This window comes from Scyliorhinus torazame, chromosome 1 (assembly GCF_047496885.1).
Source record: "Scyliorhinus torazame isolate Kashiwa2021f chromosome 1, sScyTor2.1, whole genome shotgun sequence".
In the NCBI taxonomy this organism is placed as follows: domain Eukaryota; kingdom Metazoa; phylum Chordata; class Chondrichthyes; order Carcharhiniformes; family Scyliorhinidae; genus Scyliorhinus; species Scyliorhinus torazame.
In genome coordinates this window covers 224,049,967-224,065,515 of record NC_092707.1, presented here as the reverse complement: position 1 = coordinate 224,065,515, position 15,549 = coordinate 224,049,967, and the positions used below count along the sequence as shown (strand labels likewise).

The window sequence follows — 15,549 nt, the reverse complement described above, 5'->3', positions numbered from 1 at the left end:
GGAAAATCCAACCTCACACATTTAGGTCGCTGTGAAGGGCAAAAGCAACAAAATGCTTGTTTTACTCGGCTCCGGATACTCCTCCGAGACACTACTCCAGAATGCTGACAGCCTCATGGGCTTGTGGCATGTTTTTAATGTGCTGTCACAGGTGATTTACAGAAGTTCAGTCTCCTCATTTGGAGTCGGCTGCAATTTAAGAATTGATTCTGGGGTCTCAAACTCTAAGGGATTTTTCACCCAACTCTTCTCTCTCAAAATCTGAAACTTCTCCTCTGGAAAGTAGCGATGAAAAATGTTCATCAGTGCAGCCAATGCGATTGAATAAGGCTTGCCAGTCTATTGTCAGTTCCCTTACTAACACAGTTTTCTCCAATGTGTGGTAACAATGTGGGGAGCATGTAGTCATTTTGGCTTTGCACTCGCAATTGCCAAACTTCAATGACTTTTGGAAAACATTGATTTCTTCGTAGTGCCCAAAGCAAACATCACCTTCCTTTGCAATTTAAGGTTCAGTTTAGTTAGAATTGAAAAGATGTCTGCAAGGTAAGACATAGCTAGCATCCAAGATTCCTCAGCAAACGAATCAGCCAGAGGAGACAATTTCTCAAGGAGGAAAGCAAGGATTTGATACCTCAGTTTGTAAACTCTGACGAGCACCCGACCCCTTGACAGCCAATGTACTTCTGTGTGGAACAATAAATGTGTGTGCTCGGCCCCCATATCGTTACACAAAAATCTCAAAAGGTCTGGTATTGAGTGCGCTGTGTTTAATGATATTCACAACTCCTTTCAACACACTTCAAGATCGGATGGAATGCCAATGCCTCACGGTGAATAAAACAATGATTCCAAACAATGTCCTGACTAGCTGCCTCCTTAATCCTTATTATAACTCAGCTGTTTTTCCCAGTCATGTTGGCTGCTCCATCGCTTGTGATTCCTCTGCAATTAACCCAGTTGAGCCCGCACTTTCCAACCACATAACTATTCAGTGCTTCAAAAATTTTGGCGCCAGTCCTGGAGGTTGGTAATGTCAAGCAGCACAGCAAATCCTCAACAAATTCACTGTGCCAAACATATCTAACATAAACCAACAAGGGTGCACAATCTGAAATGTCTGTACTTTCATCCAGTTGTATTGAGAACTCCTGTGCTGATTTCAAACGAGAAATAAGCTGGGCTTCTAAATTCTCAGCAATATCACAATTTGCCGAGCCGCTGTGTTATCACTAAGTGGGATGCATTTTGCTTTTTCAGCTAACCTCTCATCGAAGACTGTACTATGTCTATTGCTGTAGGGAGAATTAATCTCCCTCCTACAGTGTGGGGCATTTTCTCTTTAGCTACACGGTAAGCTACCATGTAAGAGTCTAATTGTACTTTGTCATTTAATGTAACATTTCTGCTGAAGACACCAGCTGATGATTTACGTTCTCACTGTATCCTTTGAAAAAAAATCGAGGTTTTTTTCCTCAAACTCGCCATGCCTTTGAAGTTTTGAGGGTTTTAAACTTACATTTGCCAGCACTTCCCTCCATATAACGCACATGGGCTTCGCATCCTGATTTGCATTGGCACAATTAATAAAGCACAGAGTGCTGAATTTGGTGCATTTGAGTGCTATAGTAAGAGTTTGGTGACCGAGGGAGTATAAGGCTTCATTTTTATCTAAAGTTTAGTCTTTCTTTTATTTAGTTAATTAACTTAAAAGTTGCTGTTTGGTTTAGAAGAAGGTGAATTTTCAATCAGCTTTAAACAAAGCTTCTACTTGTAGGTACTTGCAGCTGGAGCTTGTTAATTAGTTAATTGGATTAGGCCAGTTTTCAGAGGCTAGATTCACAGTATAAAAGTGATCCCCTACAGTGCAGACTTTGTTTGCACAGAGTGCTGAATTTGGTGCATTTGAGTGCTATAGTAAGAGTTTGGTGACCGAGGGAGTGCTGAATTTGGTGCATTTGAGTGCTATAGTAAGAGTTTGGTGACCGAGTGAGTTAGGTGAGGAGAGAGTAACGTGCTCCTTTCATTTTGTTTCCGACATTTCCGCAAAGAGTGAGAAGAGAGCCAGGAGTTTACAGAAAGTGTAGCTGACTGGGAGCAGAGTCGGAGGGCGGAGATCTAGTTGGTCCACAGGGCAGCTATATTCTGTCAGGTAAGAGGGGATGGAGGCTAGGCCAGTTGCATGCTCCTCCTGTAGGATGTGGGTGGTGAGGGCTACCACTGGTGTCCCCGCTGACTATACCTGCGGGAAGTGCACCCAACTTCAGCTCCTCAAAGACCGTGTTAGGGAACTGGAGCTGAAGCTGGATGAACTTCGGATCATCCGGGAGGCAGAGGGGGTGATTGAGAAGAGTTACAGGGAGGTAACCACACCCAAGGTACAGGACAAGAATAGCTGGATTACAGTCAGGGGGAAAAAAACAAACAGGCAGACAGTGCAGGGATCCCTCGTGGCTGTTCCCCTTCAAAACAAGTGTACCGTTTTGGATGCTGTTGGGGGGGATAACCTACCGGGGGAAGGCTCTAGCGGCCAGGTCTCTGGCACTGAGTCTGGCTCTGGGGCTCCGAAGGGAAGTGGGGGAGAATAGAAAAACAATAGTTGTAGGAGATTCAATGGTTAGGGGAATAGATAGGAGATTCTGTGGTCGCGAGCGAGACTCCCGGAAGGTATGTTGCCTCCCGGGTGCCAGGGACAGGGATCCTTAAGGGGGAGGGTGAGCAGCCAGAAGTCGTGGTGCACATTGGTACCAACGACATAGGTAGGAAAAGGGGTGTGGAGGTAATAAACAAGTTTAGGGAGTTAGGCTGAAAGTTAAAAGCCAGGTCAGACAGAGTTGTCATCTCTGGTTTGTTACCGGTGCCACGTGATAGAGAAGCTAGGAATAGGGAGAGAGTGCAGCTGAACACGTGGCCGCAGGAATGGTGTAGGAGGGAGGGCTTCAGGTATTTGGATAATTGGAGCGCATTCTGGGGAAGGTGGGACCTGTACAAGCAGGACGGGTTGCATCTGAACCAGAGGGGCACCAATATCCTGGGAGGGAGGTTTTCTAGTACTCTTCGGGAGGGTTTAAACTAATTTGGCAGGGGAATGGGAACCGGATTTGTAGTCCAGCAATTAAGGTAGCCGATATTCCGGACGCCAAAGCGTGTAATGAGGCAGTGGGGAAGGGAACACTGACAAAGGAGAGTACTTGCAGGCACGGAGATGGATTGAAGTGTGTATACTTCAACGCAAGAAGCATCAGGAATAAGGTGGGTGTACTTAAGGCATGGATCGGTACTTGGGACTACGATGTGGTGGCCATCATGGAAACTTGGATAGAAGAGGGGCAGAAATGGTTGTTGGAGGTCCCTGGTTATAGATGTTTCAATAAGATTAGGGAGGGTGGTAAAAGAGGTGGGGGGGGGGGGCATTGTTAATTAGAGATAGTATAACAGCTGCAGAAAGGCAGTTCGAGGAGTATCACCCCACTGAGGTAGTATGGGTTGAAGTCAGAAATAGGAAAGGAGCAGTCACCTTGTTAGGAGTTTTCTATAGGCCCCCCCAATAGTAGCAGAGATGTGGAGGAACAGATTTGGAAACAGATTTTGGAAAGGTGCAGACGTCACAGGGTAGTAGTCATGGGTGACTTCAACTTCCCAAATATTGAGTGGAAACTCTTTAGATCAAATAGTTTGGATGGGGTGGTGTTTGTGCAGTGTGTCCAGGAAGCTTTTCTAACACAGTATGTAGATTGCCCGACCAGAGGAGGGGCAATATTGGATTTAGTACTTGGTAATGAACCAGGGCAAGTGATAGATTTGTTAGTGGGGGAGCATTTTGGAGATAGTGACCACAATTCTGTGACTTTCACTTTAGTAATGGAGAGGGATAGGTACGTGCAACAGGGCAAGGTTTACAATTGGGGGAAGGGTAAATACGATGTTGTCAGACAAGAATTGAAGTGCATAAGTTGGGAACATAGGCTGTCAGGGAAGGACACAAGTGAAATGTGGAACTTGTTCAAGGAACAGGTACTACGTGTCCTTGATATGTATGTCCCTGTCAGGCAGGGAAGAGATGGTCGAGTGAGGGAACCATGGTTGACAAGAGAGGTTGAATGTCTTAAGAGGAAAAAGGAGACTTATGTAAGGCTGAGGAAACAAGGTTCAGACAGGGCATTGGAGGGATACAAGATAGCCAGGAGGGAACTGAAGAAAGGGATTAGGAGAGCTAAGAGAGGGCATGACAATCTTTAGCGGGTAGGATCAAGGAAAACCCCAAGGTCCTTTACACATATGTGAGAAATATGAGAATGACTAGAGCGAGGGTAGGTCCGATCAAGGACAGTAGCGGGAGATTGTGTATTGAGTCTGAAGTGATAGGAGAAGTCTTGAACGAGTACTTTTCTTCTGTATTTACAAATGAGAGGGGCCATATTGTTGGAGAGGACAGTGTGAAACAGATTGGTAAGCTCGAGGAAATACTTGTTAGGAAGGAAGATGTGTTGGGCATTTTGAGAAACTTGAGGATAGACAAGTCCCCCGGGCCTGATGGGATATATCCAAGGATTCTATGGGAAGCAAGAGATGAAATTGCAGAGCCGTTGGCAATGATCTTTTCGTCCTCACTGTCAACAGGGATGGTACCAGGGGATTGGAGAGCGGTGAATGTCGTGCCCCTGTTCAAAAAAGGGACTAGGGATAACCCTGGGAATTACAGGCCAGTTAGTCTTACTTCGGTGGTAGGCAAAGTAATGGAAAGGGTACTGAAGGATAGGATTTCTGAGCATCTGGAAAGACACTGCTTGATTAGGGATATCAGCACGGATTTGTATGGGGTAGGTCTTGCCTTACAAGTCTTATTGAATTCTTTGAGGCGGTGACCAAGCATGTGGATGAAGGTAAAGCAGTGGATGTAGTGTACATGGATTTTAGTAAGGCATTTGATAAGGTTCCCCATGGTAGGCTTCTGCAGAAAGTAAGGAGGCATGGGATAGTGGGAAATTTGGCCAGTTGGATAACGAACTGGCTAACCGATTGAAGTCAGAGAGTGGTGGTGGATGGCAAATATTCATCCTGGATCCCAGTTACCAGTGGTGTACCGCAGGGATCTGTTCTGGGTCCTCTGCTGTTTGTGATTTTCATTAATGACTTGGATGAGGGAGTTGAAGGGTGGGTCAGTACATTTGCAGACGATACGAAGATTGGTGGAGTTGTGGATAGTAAGGAGGGCTGTTGTCGGCTGCAAACAGACATAGATAGGATGCAGAGCTGGGCTGAGAAGTGGCAGATGGAGTTTAACCCTGAAAAGTGTGAGGTTGCCCATTTTGGAAGGACAAATATGAATGCGGAATACAGGGTTAACGGTAGAGTTCTTGGCAATGTGGAGGAGCAGAGAGATCTTGGGGTCTATGTTCATACATCTTTGAAAATTGCCACTCAAGTGGATAGAGCTGTGAAGAAGGCCTATGGTGTGCTCGCGTTCATTAACAGAGGGATTGAATTTAAGAGCCGTGAGGTGATGATGCAGCAGTACAAAACTTTGGTAAGGCCACATTTGGAGTACTGTGTGCAGTTCTGGTCGCCTCATTTTAGGAAGGATGTGGAAGCTTTGGAAAAGGTGCAAAGGAGATTTACCAGGATGTTGCCTGGAATGGAGAGTAGGTCTTACGAGGAAAGGTTGAGGGTGCTAGGCCTTTTCTCATTAGAACGGAGAAGGATGAGGGGCGACTTGATAGAGGTTTATAAGATGATCAGGGGAATAGATAGAGTAGACAGTCAGAGACTTTTTCCCCGGTTGGAACAAACCATTACAAGGGGACATAAATTTAAGGTGAAAGGTGGAAGATATAGGAGGGATGTCAGAGGTAGGTTCTTTACCCAGAGAGTAGTGGGGGCATGGAATGCACTGCCTGTGGAAGTAGTTGAGTCGGAAACATTAGGGACCTTCAAGCAGCTATTGGATAGGTACATGGATTACGGTAAAATGATATAGTGTAGATTTATTTGTTCTTAAGGGCAGCACGGTAGCATTGTGGATAGCACAATTGCTTCACAGCTCCAGGGTCCCAGGTTCGATTCCGGCTTGGGTCACTGTCTGTGCGGAGTCTGCACATCCTGTGTCTGCGTGGGTTTCCTCCGGGTGCTCCGGTTTCCTCCCACAGTCCAAAGATGTGCAGGTTAGGTGGATTGGCCATTATAAATTGCCCTTAGTGTCCAAAATTGCCCTTGGTGTTGGGTGGAGGTGTTGAGTTTGGGTAGGGTGCTCTTTACAAGAGCCGGTGCAGACTCAAAGGGCCGAATGGCCTCCTTCTGCACTGTAAATTCAATGACAATCTATGATTAATCTAGGACAAAGGTTCAGCACAACATCGTGGGCCGAAGGGCCTGTTCTGTGCTGTATTTTCTATGTTATACCTTAAAAAAAATCATCTTTATACTGCTTTGTTCCTGATTTCAGCTTCTTAATGGGCTGTTCACCATAGGCCCTGGAGCTTCCACCAGCACTGCTTTGTCCTGCTGTGGATTCTCCTGAGCCACTCTCCAGGTTTAGTTGTGAGATCCTGGCCTGTTAGGGTCACTGGCCCTCTCTTCCTAATTATGAAACGATCCTTTCAAATTTTTCAGTCCTGTTGCTTGCTTGCTGCTAAGAAAATGGAGGAATCGCAATCGCGCCCAGAGCACGTGGTGTTAGTGTTCAGGGCGCGTGACCTGCCCTTTGCCGTCGCTTCAGACAGGAAGACTGCATCGATTTTAAAAATCTGGACTCCGGACTTGTGTACTGATGAGCGGGCACGCATGCGCGGCGCGACTGACATTCTGAAAGCCGGTCGCAGCCTGCATTTTTAAAAGCCAGTTGCGGCCTTTAATCCTTTGGGAATGCCACAATGCATGGCCTGGCGACCCTCCCGACACCCACCTGCGACCCACCCGCGGGTTGTGACCCTGACTTTGAAAATTACTGCCTTAGAGCAGGGATTATGTTCAAGTATTACACCTTTTTTGAATTACCAGGGATCTTGGGAGGCTATAGTTTCCAGTTAATATCTCCATGGTTATGCATTGGTTAAACTGAATTGCCAACCAATCAGCATCCTTTTCTTCTGTAATTGTTGCAACCCAGGAATCTGGGTTGCAATCTGGGAAGCTAGGGAGGAGATTGCTGAGCCTTTGGCTACAGGAATAGTGCCAGAAGACTGGAGGATAGCAAATGTTGTCCCCTTGTTCAAGAAGAGGAGTAGAGACACCCCCGGTAACTATAGACCAGTGAGTCTTGCTTCTGTTGAGGGCAAAATCTTGGAAAGGTTTATAAGAGATAGGATGTATAGTCATCTGGAAAGGAATAATTTGATTAGAGATAGTCAACACGGTTTTGTGAGGGTAGGTCGTGCCTCACACCTTATTGCGTTCTTTGAGAAGGTGACCAAACAGGTGGATGAGGGTAAAGCAGTTGATGTGGTGTATATGGATTTCAGTAAAGCGTTTGATAAGGTTTCCCACGGTAGGCTATTGCAGAAAATACGGAGGCATGGGATTCAGGGTGATTTAGCAGTTTGGATCAGAAATTGGCTAGCTGGAAGAAGACAAAGGGTGGCGGTTGATGGGAAATGTTCAGACCGGAGTCCAGTTACTAGTGATCTGTTTTGGGGCCACTGCTGTTTGTCATTTTTATTAATGACCTGGAGGAGGGCATAGAAGGATGGGTGAGTAAATTTGCAGATGACACTAAAGTCGGTGGAGTTGTGGACAGTGCGGAAGGATGTTACATAAGAACATAAGAACTAGGAGCAGGAGTAGGCCATCTGGCCCCTCGAGCCTGCTCCACCATTCAATGAGATCATGGCTGATCTTTTGTGGACTCAGCTCCACTTTCCGGCCCGAACACCATAACCCTTAATCCCTTTATTCTTCAAAAAACTATCTATCTTTATCTTAAAAACATTTAATGAAGGAGCCTCTACTGCTTGACTGGGCAAGGAATTCCATAGATTTACAACCCTTTGGGTGAAGAAGTTCCTCCTAAACTCGGTCCTAAATCTACTTCCCCTTATTTTGAGGCTATGCCCCCTAGTTCTGCTTTCACCCGCCAGTGGAAACAACCTGCCTGCATCTTTACAAGTTACAGAGGGACATAGATAAGCTGCAGCGCTAGGCTGAGAGGTGGCAAATGGAGTTTAATGCAGAAAAGTGTGAGGTGATTCATTTTGGAAGGAATAACAGGAAGACCGAGTACTGGGCTCATGGTAAGATTCTTGGTAGTGTGGATGAGGAGAGAGATCTCGGTGTCCATGTACATAGATCCCTGAAAGTTGCCACCCAGGTTGAGAGGGTTGTTAAGAAGGCGTACGGTGTGTTAGCTTTTATTGTTAGAGGGATTGAGTTTCGGAGCCATGAGGTCATGTTGCAGCTGTACAAAACTCTGGTGTGGCCGCATGTGGAGTATTGCGTGCAATTCTGGTCGCCGCATTATAGGAAGGATGTGGAAGCATTGGAAAGGGTGCAGAGGAGATTTACCAGAATTGTGCCTGGTATGGAGGGACGATCTGATGAGGAAAGGCTGAGGGACTTGAGGCTATTTTCGTTAGAGAGAAGAAGGTTAAGAGGTGACTTAATTGAGACATACAAGATGATCAGAAGATTAGATAGGGTGGACAGTGAGAGCCTTTTTCCTCGGATGGTGATGTCTAGCACGAGGGGACATAGCTTTAAATTGAGGGGAGATAGATATAAGACAGATGTCAGAGGTAGGTTCTTTACTCAGAGTCGTAAGGGTGTGAAATGCCCTGCCTGCAACAGTAGTGGACTCGCCAACACTGAGGGCATTCAAATGGTCATTGGATAGACATATGGACGATAAGGCAATAGTGTAGATGGGCTTTAGATTGGTTTCACAGGTCGGCGCAACATCGAGGGCCAAATAATGTTCTATGTTCTATTGTTTGAAATTTGGTATTCTTGCATTAATCCTGATGAGCGCAAGATTGATTTTTAACAATAACCAGTTTATTAAGCAACTAATTTCACTGTAAAACCTGTGTATGACATTATGGCATCTGAGTACAATCGTCTTAGAACATAGAACATACAATGCAGAAGGAAGCCATTTGGCCCAACGAGTCTGCACCGACTCACTTAAGCTCTCACTTCCACCCTATCCCCGTAACCCAATTACCCCTCCTGACCTTTTTTGGCCACTAAGGGCAATTTAGCATGGCCAATCCAACTAACGTGCAAGTCTTTGGACTGTGGGAGGAAACCGGAGCACCCGGAGGAAACCCACACAGACACGGGAAGAACGTGCAGACTCTGCACAGACCGTGACCCAGCGGGGAATCGAACCTGGGACCCTGATGCTGTGAAGCCACAGTGCTAGCCACTTGTGCTACCGTGCTGCCCAAAGTCTTATCAAAGTTGAACATTTAGCATTGCCTATCGCCTAATTTTTGGCTCATTTTAAAATTATAATAGTTGTGAGAATGGTGATCCGCTGTTTATGGTGCAGTGCCAGCAACTAAGATGTTGCGCATATTACCAGGAAACATAGAATGGTTACAGCACAGAAGGAGGCCATTCAGCTTGTTGTGTCCATGCAGCTCTCTGCAAGAGCAACTCAACCAGTCCCACTACCCATTTTTCCTCCCATAGCCCTGCAACTTTTTTCTCTCTTCAGTTCTCTTTGGAAGATCACAACTGAATCTGCCTCCCTCACTCTCAGGCAATGCATCCTGGTTTCTAACCACTTTCGAGTACTTTTGCAATTTCCACCCTTGTGTTCCTCGGTATCCTTGGTTAAAAAAATTAAATTAAACTAGATTATAAAAGCTAATGCAGTTTATAGCCAATTGGTGAAGGATTTAACTAATCTTACTGGAGTAAATCTATATTTTACAGTGACGTTGCATGCAAACGCCTAACCTAATAACTACCATTTAACTTCATGTCTATTTATCGGGCTACCGGCTGCCTCCAATTGAACAATCACTGTATAATTAATAACTGCATTGTCATAAAAATCCAACTGATTCATTCAGCAAGGGATTCTGCTATCGCTTACAAGTCAGACCCAGTATAATTCCAGTCCCAAATGATGCCGTTGCCTCTTGATGGCCATTGAAGCCACTCAGTGGCAAAAACAACTGCTGTCAAGAAAAAGGTCTTCTCAGCACAACTAAGCAATGGGAAATAAATACAGCCTTGACAACACCTTCCACAGCATGCATTCAATGTGATTTGCTGGAATTAGATCGATTTTCCAGCTGTGGATTCCTGCCACCAGAAAGTATTCACGTGTGGACACTCATTAACATTCTGATTGGCTGTAAAGCCCTTTACATTGAAGTAACCAGGTGGTCTTCTGTTTCTATTCTCACAAATGAGAAACAGCTGTTTAACTGAAGCTGAAGGTGGCTGTAGAAACCATATTTCCGGCAGGAATTAGTGCCTTCAGGAAAGGGGGTGAAAAACTGATTCTGAATTTTTGGAATTTATTTTATTCTTTCCTCAGTTCTGGTCTTTTTCCTCTTCTTGCCAATGCTGCCATGTCTGTCAAACCCGTGCTGTTGAGCTTGTATGAAGTCTATTTCTTGCCTCTGGGTAAAACTCTGAAGCCAGGACTGCAAGGCCTGTTGACTGGGGTGTTGCCTGGCTTGGAAGAAGGCTCTGAGTATTATGACAGGTGAGTAGACAGTTGTTTGCTGCATGTATGTGTGTGTATATATATATTTATAATTCAAAGAGATTAAAAACCTCCTTGGAGATGAACAGTCAAGGTATTTGGAAGTTACTATTTCAGTCACATTGAGTTATATAGGGCGGGATTTAATGGAAAAAAATTCTAAGTTCATTTGTGGGGGGGGGGGTTTCAGGGAGTTTCAACCAGCGATTTCCCCACCAATGTTCAATGTCACTTAGCCACTTTTCTGGGAGTTTAGCCCGCGCGTAGAATGTTTTCATCACTGGGAGCAGAAATCGGGCCATCATTGTGAAAGAGTGATCTTTAAGTGAGCTTGTGGATCCTCCACCCATGGGCAATGACACCCACCCACACACAGCATTATCCCACATCACCCCATGTGAGGACACTCCGCTCTGGGGTCCCTGGGGCTCCCCTCCCTTCAGGTCCCCTACCTGTCACCCTCCCCTACCTCACAGACCCTAACCCTAACCCTAACCTATCGGCCGTGCAACCCCCCCACCCGTCAGATCCTCCCTCCACCCTCCTTTCATGGGCATGCCTTTGCCCCCCAAAGGAGCTGACCCTTGGAAGTGCCACCCTGGCATCCTTGCACAGATACCCGGGCAATGCTCCTGCCAGCTTGGCAGTGCTGAGGTGCCAGCTGGGAATTGTCAAGGTGCCCACGTTCCAGGGGGAAGCCCAGGGAGCCACCCTGCACTATCCCTGGCCACGCAAGGGTCTCCAATGGACCGGGGGACCCCCTGGGTGACGTTCCGCCTGGTCCACATTTGTGTGGACCAGTACTGAAGGGCGCCTGGCTGCCGCCTCCCTGGGGAGGCTGGTAGATCCCGGGAGGCTAGTAGCTATCGGGTAAGCACATATAAGTAGGTTTAAACCTGTATAGGAGTCAGTTTAATCTTTGGAGGTTAATGGATGTAGAAATCTTGCATCTGGGCAGACAAGTTGAGCAATGGAACTATCTATGGGTCCGTATAGTTGATGCTAATCAGGTGCTGAAGCTACCTGGCACGTTTCCAAAGGCAAAGTGCAGTTTCAAGTTCAAATATAGATTTTTTTTTTTTTTTAATTCTCTGGCTGTGAGCAATGCTGTTTATTGTCCATTCCTAGCTGCCTTAAGGAGGAGGTGGTAGACCACATTCCGCCACATTTCCGGTAAGGATGCAGGGCGGCACCAAAGTACTAACAAGTTAGGATTTTTGGGATGTAATCTTCCAGCTGCAGATAGAAAGGCAGTGAGAGAAGATTTTTGTTCAGTTTCTAAGGTCCACCCAATATTCTCCCTTCTACATTTAGAAACAATTGTCCATGAGCAACAGCTGGGAGAGTCCAGAAAAAGAAAAGAATGAGTATATAAACAATATCTTGTGTATGCCAGAAACCAGGTAGAATAAAGAGATAGATTGTGTTCAATACTAAATTTGTATATCACCTGATCTTCCATAGCTCTGAGCAATACCTAATAGCTCCATGTCCTGCCAGATTTGTGCTCGTCAATGTTAGTATTTTACAGTTCATTCTTGAGTCGATGACCAATGCACTCTGTTGAAAAACCTGTAAATATTTCCCAATGAGGGTTCCAAGGAGAATTAAAATTGTGCACACTTGTTCTACATTTCCCTATGTTGGCAGGAGGTGGTGCTATAATAGAATCACAGGATCTCACAGAATCACAGTGCAGAAGAGGCCCATTAAGACTGCGCCGACATGTGAAAAACACCTCCTAATCCCATTGATCAGCACTTGGGATTCAATATTTATCATGGCTCCCTGTCACCATTATGTGGCGCTGCATTATCTTTTTCCCCCTAACGATACAGTAGAATAGTGGTTATGTTAGTGGACTAGTAATGCAGAAAATGCTGGAAGCGTGCAGCAGATCTGGCAACATTTGTGGTGTTAAAACAGAGTAAATGTTTCAATCAATGATCTTTCATCAGAATTGTAATCCAGAGGTCTGGACTAATAATCCAGAGGAATGAATTCAAATTCAATTGGAATGAATTCAGTTACTTTGTAAGTCATTGTGACCATGAAGCTGTTGGGATTGTTGTAAAATTCCAATTGCTCGCAAGGGAAGGAAACCTGCTGCCCTTCCCCAGCCTGGCTGTACATCTTCATCCATTGGGTTCACTCTTTTTTTAAAACAAAAGTAGTTTATTCCAAACATATGTAAAGAAAACAGCAACATATACAAAAACACACTCCACAAACTCACAGTACATAGTTTGGACAATTTTCCCCCTTTTTATCCTGTCCACCCGCCGCGACGAACAATTCCGCAAACATTGTCATGAACCGTCCCCACCCTGTCTCAAAACACTTTGCTGACCCCCTCAACTCAAATTTAATCTTTTCCAACCGGAGAATAGCGTACATGTCCCGCAGCCAAGCCACCTCCCCTGACCTCCAATTTAGCAAGATCCTTCAACGGGCAGTTAGAGAGGCGAAGGCCATAACATCAGCCCCCTTCCCCTCCAGCAGCTCCAGCACTTCTGATACCCCAAAGATCGCCGCCATTGGGTTCGGCCTGATCTCCATCCCCACAATTTTAGATAACATCCCAAACACCGCTTCCCAGTATCTCTCCAGCTGCTCGCAACCCCAGAACATGCACAGATGATTTGCCAGCTCTCGCCTGCACTTCTCACACTTGGAAGAACCCACTCATCCTCGCCTGGATCATATGTATCCTATGTACCACCTTGAACTTAATCAAACTCATCTTCGTGCAGGAGCAGGCTGAATTCATCCTACGCATTGGCTCGCACCACATTCCCCAGCCTATTTCCCTGCTCATGTCCTCCTCCCATTTGTTCTTAATCCTCGCCACCTGCTCCCCCAACCACCCGTATATATCCCCTGTCCTACCCTCTCCCGACTCATCCAGCAGCAGCAGTTGCTCTAATAGGGTGTACTCCGGCAGCCTGGGGAACGTCCTCCACTCCTTTCGTCCAAAATCCCTCATCTGTATATATCTAAATTCACTCCCTTCGGCACCTCAACCTCTCCCGCAACTCATCCAGACCTGCAAACATTCCTTCCAAATAGAAGTCCCTCACCAGTCCTGCCTCCCTCCACTTCCTATACATCCCACCCTTCTCCTCCGGCTTAAACCCGCACAGTAATAATAATGATCTTTATTGTCACAAGTGGGCTTACATTAACACTGGAATGAAGTTACTGTGAAAAGCCCCTCGTCACCACATTCCGGTGCCTGTTCGGGTACACGGAGGGAGAATTCAGAATGTCCAAATTACTTAACAGCACATCTTTCGAGACTTGTGGGAGGAAACCGGAGCACCTGGAGGAAACCCACGCAGACACAAGGAGAACGTGCAGATTCGACGCAGACAGTGACCCAAGCCGGAAATCGAACCTGGGACCCTGGCACTGTGAAGCAACAGTGCAAACCAATGTGCTATCGTCAACACCAACGCCGACAACTCCTCCCAACTTTTTGTGTCTCCGCAGCTGAATCCACACCCTGACCATCGACTGTATCGCCGGACTCCCTGTATACGTCACCGGAGCTAGTAGCAGTGGAGCTGTCACCAAAGCTCTTAGACTGGATTCGGGAGTGCCCTCGGCACCGTCCCTGCCCATATAAACTCCGAAATCACTGTCTCCAATTTCCGGAAGAAGGCCCTAGGGAGAAAGATCAGGAGGGTCTGGAAAACAAACAGGAACCTTGAAAACACATTCATCTTTGCCACCTGTACCCTCCCTGTCAGTGTCAGGCGTAATATATCCCATCTCTTAAAATCCCTCCATATCTCCTCCACCAATGTTGTCAAATTCCACCCAAGTACCTGAACCTTTCCCGAGCTATCTTTACTGGCAATACCCCCAAGTTGGCCTCCTGTCCCGCTGCATTCACCGGAAACACCTCACTCTTTCCGACATTTAACTTATTCCCAGGAAAGGCCCGAAAAGTCTCTAATATTCCCATGATCCTACCCATACTCTCCAGAGAGTATGGGTAGGATCATGGGAATATTAGAGACAAAAACAACAACAGGTCGTCCGCGTACAACGACACCTGGTGCTCCCTGTTCCCCCTCACAATCCCCTGACATTCCACTGACCCGCAAGGGCTCAATCGCCAACGTGAACAATAATGACGACAGCTGACCTCCTGTCTCATTCCCCTGTGCAGTCCAAAACTCTGTGAACTCATCTCATTTGTACCTACCCTTGCCACCGGGGCTACATACAGCAGATGTACCCACGCCTCAACTTCGGGCTAAACCCAAACCTATCCAAGATCTCAAATAAATACCTCCACTCCACTCGATCAAAAGCCTTCTCTCCATCCATAGAAACAGGAGCCTCACAGAATCATAGAATTTACAGTGCAGTAGGATCATTCGGCCCATCGAGTCTACACCGGCCCTTGGAAAGAGCATCCCACTTAAGTCCACACCTCTACCCAATTCCAGTAACCCCACCTAACCTTTTTGGACACTTAAGGGCTTAAGCATGGCTTTAGCATGAACAATCCACCTAACCTGCACATCTTTGCACTGTGGAAGGAACCCGGAGGAAACCCACGCAGACACGGGGAGAATGTGCAGACTCCTCACAGACAGTGACCCAAGCCGGGAAGCAAATCCAGGTCCCTGGTGTTGTAAAGCAACAGTGCTAACCTCTGTGCTACCATGCCCCCCCCACCACCCTTCCCACTGACAGTCATAACTACATTTAACAGCCTCCTGATGTTACTGGAGAGCTGCCTGTCCTTTACAAAACCCGTTTGATCCTCAGCGACCACCCCCGGCACATATATCTCTTTCTTCCCCGCCACTAACTTAGCCCAGTAAGAAGTCTTGCAACACCAGGTTAAAGTCCAACAGGTTTGTTTCAAACACTAG

General features: G+C 46.4%; 1 protein-coding gene across 7 annotated transcripts in view; it reads left to right on the top strand.

The window, feature by feature from the left end:
• Positions 1-15,549, top strand: part of dop1a (DOP1 leucine zipper like protein A) — a 431,858-nt gene that overhangs the window by 59,882 nt on the left and 356,427 nt on the right. For 6 of the 7 annotated variants that reach the window (XM_072502754.1, XM_072502737.1, XM_072502731.1 and 3 more), the window contains exon 4: positions 10,487-10,657. In XM_072502754.1, the coding sequence (XP_072358855.1) occupies positions 10,487-10,657 (171 nt within the window). Of the gene's footprint in view, positions 1-1,260; positions 1,354-10,486; positions 10,658-15,549 lie in introns of all 7 variants that reach the window. The other variant, XM_072502761.1, reaches the window with a different exon arrangement.